This window comes from Meles meles, chromosome X (genome assembly GCF_922984935.1).
Source record: "Meles meles chromosome X, mMelMel3.1 paternal haplotype, whole genome shotgun sequence".
Classification (NCBI taxonomy): domain Eukaryota; kingdom Metazoa; phylum Chordata; class Mammalia; order Carnivora; family Mustelidae; genus Meles; species Meles meles.
The window spans coordinates 131,222,299-131,228,350 of NC_060087.1; the positions used below are offsets into that span (position 1 = coordinate 131,222,299).

The 6,052-nt window shown below is 62.1% G+C and overlaps 1 protein-coding gene across 2 annotated transcripts; it reads left to right on the forward strand.

The window, feature by feature from the left end:
* Positions 1-194: 194 nt before the first annotated feature.
* SSR4 (signal sequence receptor subunit 4) lies at positions 195-4,079 on the forward strand. 2 transcript variants are annotated; one of them, XM_045995788.1, is made up of 6 exons: positions 195-352; positions 2,244-2,362; positions 3,059-3,133; positions 3,292-3,381; positions 3,649-3,714; positions 3,911-4,079. In XM_045995788.1, exons 1-6 carry the CDS (start codon positions 286-288, stop codon positions 4,013-4,015), a joined length of 522 nt encoding a protein of 173 aa, XP_045851744.1. In that variant the 5' UTR covers positions 195-285; the 3' UTR covers positions 4,016-4,079. The 2 variants fall into 2 exon arrangements, with proteins under 2 accessions (XP_045851744.1, XP_045851745.1); XM_045995789.1 differs by having other exon boundaries at positions 198-352; positions 2,247-2,362.
* Positions 4,080-6,052: the final 1,973 nt, after the last annotated feature.

Sequence of the window (6,052 nt, forward strand, 5' to 3'; positions counted from 1 at the left end):
CGGGCACGGACCCGGCAGTGCGCACGCGCACGGCCGCGCCGGTTCCCACGCCCTTTTCCGGCGCGGAGAGCGCCGCCGCCGCCGCCGCCGCCGCCATCTTGGTGGGGCGGCCACCTGGGCCACTGGTCTGGGGAGGGGACACGTCAGTGCCGCCCGCGACGTCACAGGCCCACCCGGCCCGCCGGCGCCTGATTGGCTGCCACTGCTGCTTACGCGTCGCGCTTCCTCCTCTGCCCCTCGTGTTCAGGGGAGTCGCTCTCTTTTTCTCTCGGCAGAGAAGAGGCGATGGCGGCGCTGGCATCTTTCGGCGCCCTGGCGCTGCTCCTGCTGTCCAGCCTCTCCTGCTGCTCAGGTAGCGGCCTGGCCAGAGCTCCTTTCTGGCGAGCCTCTCTCCCACGACTGGTGCTGCGTGGGGGGAGGAGGGGTGCGGGCGAAGCAGGGTTCTGGGCCTTCTTCCCCCGAGAGGCGGGTTGCCTCGGGGCGCGGCGGCCGAGGCCACCACGCGCTCCTGCACCGCACACGTTGACCCAGCGGCCAGGCTGCTGGAAGAAACAGCCGAAGCTTTTCTCTGTCTACTCCCTCGAGGAAGAGCCCCAGAGTCTGCCCTGTGCGCCTGCTTCCCAGCTCCAGCAGGGAGAGTGACACCCGTCCCTGCTCTCCCTCCGGAGCTCCCAGTCCCAGAGGGCGGGGAGGGAGGTCGGCCAGGAGCAAAACTGCAGCTTGGGGCGACAGAAGTGAGAAACTAGGCTGCTGGGAGAGCAGGCCCCTGACCCGCTGAGGTGGGACCGGGCTTCCCCAGGCAGGGAGCTGTAAATGAACAGGGGAAGCAGGATTGTGCCCCGCAGAGGGACCATGAGCTCCAGCAAGTTAGACAGGAGCAGAAGAAGAGGGGGGGAAGGTAAAAAGGGGTTGGGAGCAGGGGAGGGCTTGGGTGCCAAGCCGGACTGTTCACCTTTTCCCTGAGGCCCTGGCTATTCTTAAGGGGCTTTTCAGGAGAGCTGAACCACAGTCAGATAGTGAACATTCTTGCGAGATTCTTAACACCTGGTGGCAGAGTTGAGCTCAAACGAGTCCAGAAGTGTGTTTAGGAGGAGGTCCTTGACGGAACCAGCGCTAGGCTTGGGGGGCCTGGAGTGGGTCCGGGATCCGGTCTATACATTCACTTTACCTGCCTTGCTCAGGTCAGAGCCCCTGGTGCCTGGAGTGTTGCATCAGCCTAACTGGGTTTCTTGCCTGCACTGTTTTCACCTGCCCTTTGGGAATTAGCCACAGTGTAGCCAGTGATGTCTGGAACGGACAAACCTGGCAGTAAAATCCTTTGGTGTTCCACAGGGTCCATAAGACAATGACCAAGCTTAGTGGGACACAGATGTGGCTCCTGAGAACCAGCCCCCACTGATGTTCCCAGGCTCTTTCCTCCTGCTGCCCAGACCCAAAGCTTTTGTCTCAGGCTAACGCATGGCTGTGCCAGGACACATTCGGAGAGCAGTTGGCAGAGAACTTTCCCACTGGTAGCATCTGCTTGGCACCCTATGATTTAGGCAGTGCACTTCCTATAACCTGTAGGAGTTAGGCCTTCAGCAGGGTGGAGGTGGCTGAGGCAGCACCCTTTCTGTCCAGGCAGCCCTGTTAAAGGGGACAAGAGGTGCCGATTTCCTTCCCTTGGGCAACACTGGGTCCAGTCTTGGCCTTCTGTCAGCTGTGGCTGGAGGCAGAGACCCCTTCATCTCAAGGCCTCGTGCGTTGCAAGCAGCGCTATGCTTGGTGTCTGCAGAGGGTCCCTTCTGTCAACTGTCCAGGGCAGCCTGCAGCCCCAAATCATTGCATGGCTTCCCTGCGGCAGGTCCGGGCAAGGTAGCGGTTTGTGCAGTGAACTCCCGTTGCTGCTGCCCCTCCCCCCAATAAATAAACACACACACACACACCCGCTGTTTTTGTGTCTCTCCCTCCCTCTCCCCTTCTCTCTTTTGCCCTCACATTTAGGTTCCACCTATACAAAGCCTTTCTATTCACCCCACCTCCCCAGCCTTCTTTCAAGGCCATTCCACGCTGCCCCTGCCTTACTGCTGCATTTCTGACTAAGCATTTGGATCCGTCTCCCGCCTCCCCACCTGACAGGTTGCAAAGGGCCCTGTGTGTCAACTGACAAAGTCTGGGAAGTGGGTCTGGGTGGCCCCTTCTGCCCCCGAGCCCAGCACACACAAGTTAGGCTTTACGTAGACCTATCTACCTCCTCCCCACAGCAGAAGCCTGCGTGGAGCCCCAGATCACCCCTTCCTACTACACCACCTCGGACGCTGTCATTTCCACGGAGACTGTTTTCATCGTGGAGATCTCCCTGACGTGCAAGAACAGGGTCCAGGTGAGGCAGCGGGGGTTCAGCCAGGAAGTGCTGGGGCAGGAAGTAGGCAGTGAGCCTGGGGCCCGGGGCAGCCGTTCCTGTTCCTCACTGGCAGTTGATGGGGTCAGATCACGTACCCATGCAGGCGGACGGAGAGTGAGGATTCGGACTTAAAGGTGTAGGAGAGAGGGGCCAGGGTACAGCCAGGCCAGACTGTTGAAAGCAAGTGTTACACAAACGTTTTCTTAGTCTGCTCTGCCTAGGTGCGAAACCATGAGCAGACGTCTTGCTGTGCCTGGTGAGAGCGTATGCTGAAGTGAGAAAGCAGCAGGGCTGTAGCCTCTGGGCTCCTGTGTCCTTTCTCTGGTGGTTGTCTGCCACGGTGCGGCCCTTCTGGTCTGAGCGCAACGCTCCCCAGTGCCCGCTTCTGGGCTCAGAGGCATAATGACTACACTTGAGTCAGCCTGCCTCTGTCCACAGTTAACAGGCTTGCTGTGTGTTAGGGAGGCTAGGCCACAGGGGGCATGTGCCTCCCCCGACACGGGGAGACGTGCAGAGAAGCAGTGACCGCATCGATGGGTGTTGGCTTCATGGCATGGCCCTGGTTCTCCCGTCGTGCCCCCTGCAGACACGCCACCGTCCCTGTGGGCAGCACAGTGGGGCTTCTGCTGACCGCCAGAGAGCGGGGAAGGTGACTGTCTTTGTCCCCTCTCCCAGAACATGGCTCTTTATGCTGATGTCAGTGGAAAGCAGTTTCCTGTCACCCGGGGCCAGGACGTGGGGCGCTACCAGGTAAGCGACGCTGTGGTGGCCGTTCGAGCGGAGGTCACCTGCTCACGAGGACTCTGGGGCCCTGGGGGTGGCCCAGTGGGGGAGCACTGGGGTGCTGTGGCGTGGCCGGCTGGTGGCGGCACGGTCAGCTCCAGCCAGGGCCGATGTCCCCAACCCAGGTGTCCTGGAGTGTAGACCACAAGAGCGCCCGCGCAGGCACCTACGAGGTCAGATTCTTCGATGAGGAGTCCTACAGCCTCCTGAGGAAGGTGAGGGTCGGTCTCCTGCAGCCCTGTCCTGGCCTCCGGGAGGGAGGGCGCGCCCCACTTCACAGCCGCCTCCGCCCTGCAACGCCCCTCACCGCGGCTCCAGGCCAATAGGGGCCTCGGGTTCGGGGAGCAAAACGGCCGGGCGGGCACCTCCACGTGTTCCTGACTCGCCTGCTTTTCCTCTTCCACGAGCCCGGCCGGTGTTCCTGCCTGCCCGCCCCCCTCCCCCGCCTGGCAGCACCCGTCACCCCAGCCTCTCCTCTGCAGGCTCAGAGAAATAACGAGGATATTTCCGTCATCCCGCCCCTGTTCACAGTCAGCGTGGACCACCGGGTGAGTGCGCTGAAGACGCGGCCCGGGCTCAGGGGACAGGGAGCACACGGCAAGCCTCACTCTTTCTGAGGGATGGGATTAAGCCATAGTTGGCCAGTGCCTTCGCTCCCTGGAGGGAGAGTGACTAGGGCCGGCTGGCTCCCCGCCGGCTCTCCCCTGACCTGACTTTGGTCTCCTCTGGTCTCCTCTCTCGCAGGGCACCTGGAACGGGCCATGGGTCTCTACCGAGGTGTTGGCTGCTGCCATCGGCCTGGTGATCTACTACCTGGCCTTCAGTGCCAAGAGTCACATCCAGGCCTGAAGGCGGCACCCGGGGCTGTGGCTACTTGCAATAAACAGCTGCTGGTTCGGACCGGCATTCAGGACGTGGGCTCACATGGCTCCTGACGCGCTGTCATGCCTTCTGCGCGCGGGCAGAGCCGGGCAGCCGGCGCCCGGCCCCACCGAACAGTGCGGGTTAGTGTGTCTGCTCCAGGCTCTGCCGTCGCAGGTTCTCCTTCCTTGGCCCCCAGTTCAGCCTTCCCTGCCTTCTGTCCCTCCCAGCTGTATGATCTCCGGGTGGCCGCCCTGTCAGCAGACAGAGATGACTGCCCCGGGCACAGACGTGGGCAAGATGACACGCCCCCCCCACCACCCTTGAGGAGCCAGCTGCCATCCTCTTCCAGTTCTGGCCTCGCACCTTCTCTGAGCACCAAGAGGGGCCGGGCATGTGCTGGGTGGCTAGTGACCTGGCCCTGCCTGGGGACCTCCTCCAGACTGGGAAACACCAGCCTCTCCTTGCGCCTTGTCCCTCACTCCTCTGGATGTGGGTGGGGATTTAAAGACCAGGGAGCCCGGGGAGGCCCTGGGAAAGAGCTGGCTCCTGGCCAGCAAGGGTGGGGCTCCAGCCAGAGACTTGCAGCCCAGTCCCCTGAGGATCAGACCAGGCTGGGACTACTAGTGCGTGGGCTTTCAGGGTTTCAAAGGAAGAACCATGGTGGGAGTTCAAGGGCTGCCTGCCGCTCCCCCTCACTGCCAAGGAGTGACGGGAGATGGTTCCCCACGTCCTGCCAACAGTGTGCAGGGCAGGCAGCGTGGACGGTGGCAGGTGTTGGCCAAGTGGCTCCTGGTTCTGCTCAACAGCAGTAGGACCCAAACATGAAGTCACTGTTCCAGGGCAGCGACACCTAAGGGTTGTTGGCCTTCCTGGTACCACCTCTCCCAGTGTTGGCTTCTGGGGGCAAGGGACACCAGTTGATGGGCCGGTCTTGGCCCACATCCAAAGAGCACTGGGCCTCCAGCACTCCCCTCTCTCCCAGGGCAAGGTTGGAGTGCCTCTAGTGCCCGCAAAGTGAGCTCCGGCCCCCAGCGACTAGAGAGGGTCGCCCAGCGACAGTTGGCCTCGGTCTCCAACTGATCTCCGGCCAGTTTCCTTCGCCGGGGACTGGGTCCTTGGATCCCCATCCTTCCCCACAGGGCCCACTTGGGGCCCTGGTGTCCCCTCCACAGGAAGAGATGTGCCCAGTGCTGGACTCCAGGGTCCCCGGAAGGCAGAGGCAGCCGATGGCTCCAGAACGAGCCCCAACCCCTTGAGCTCCCATGCACTCCTCACCACCAAACGCTTTCCTGCCTTCCCACTTGCTGGTGTTCCAGGGCTGCCTTGCCATGTGCTGGGCCTTCCCTCCCGGCTGCTCAGACAACAGTTCACAGATGGGGCCAGCCCTCGGGGCCCAGCCTTCCCTGCAGAGCAGCTGGCTTCTGGAACACTCGCTCTGATTCTCACTCATGCCCATCACTGCAAATTAGGGAGATCAGCGACAGGACTCTGCTGATGTTTCTCGGTAGAATCTTCACGCGTCCTCGCCCCCTCCAGCTGCTGGCGGTGTCCTTCGAGTCAGGAGGCCGCTCCTTTGCTGCTATACTGCCCACCCCAGGGGGCGATGCACGGGCACACCCCGGGGCCCCACCCAGCACTTAGCGTGCTTCCTGGCACTTAGCAGATGCCCTGCGGTTTGCAGCCAAATCCTCGAGGTTCCACTCAGTGCAGCAAACCACGGGCCATCTGCTAAGTGGCGGAGGAGGGCAGAACCCGCTTCTCGAGGGTTCCACTAGACCAGCATTGTCCTCCTCCACATGGCCGAGGCCTGGTTGAGCACTGAGGGCAGGGCCTACCTCTGGGCATCACCCTGTGACCTCACACTTGTGAAACCATCCCGGTGACGGTCAACGCCTCCTCTCAGAGCGTAAGATGGACTTGAGAAGACCCGGCTGCTCCCCAGTGATAGAGAAAGCACAGACGCAGAGCTTTCAACTGACCTAAGCCTGCCCACCCCGGTCCTCCCACCCCACCACAACTGAC

What these genes read in the sequence shown, in the direction of transcription:
- SSR4 (XM_045995788.1), top strand. Translation starts at nt 286, where the DNA reads ATGGCGGCGCTGGCATCTTTCGGCGCCCTGGCGCTGCTCCTGCTGTCC. An exon ending in CGTGCAAGAACAGGGTCCAG is followed by an intron (nt 2,363 to 3,058) that starts GTGAGGCAGCGG and finishes CCCCTCTCCCAG; the next exon opens with AACATGGCTCTTTATGCTGA. An exon ending in CAGTCAGCGTGGACCACCGG is followed by an intron (nt 3,715 to 3,910) that starts GTGAGTGCGCTG and finishes CCTCTCTCGCAG; the next exon opens with GGCACCTGGAACGGGCCATG.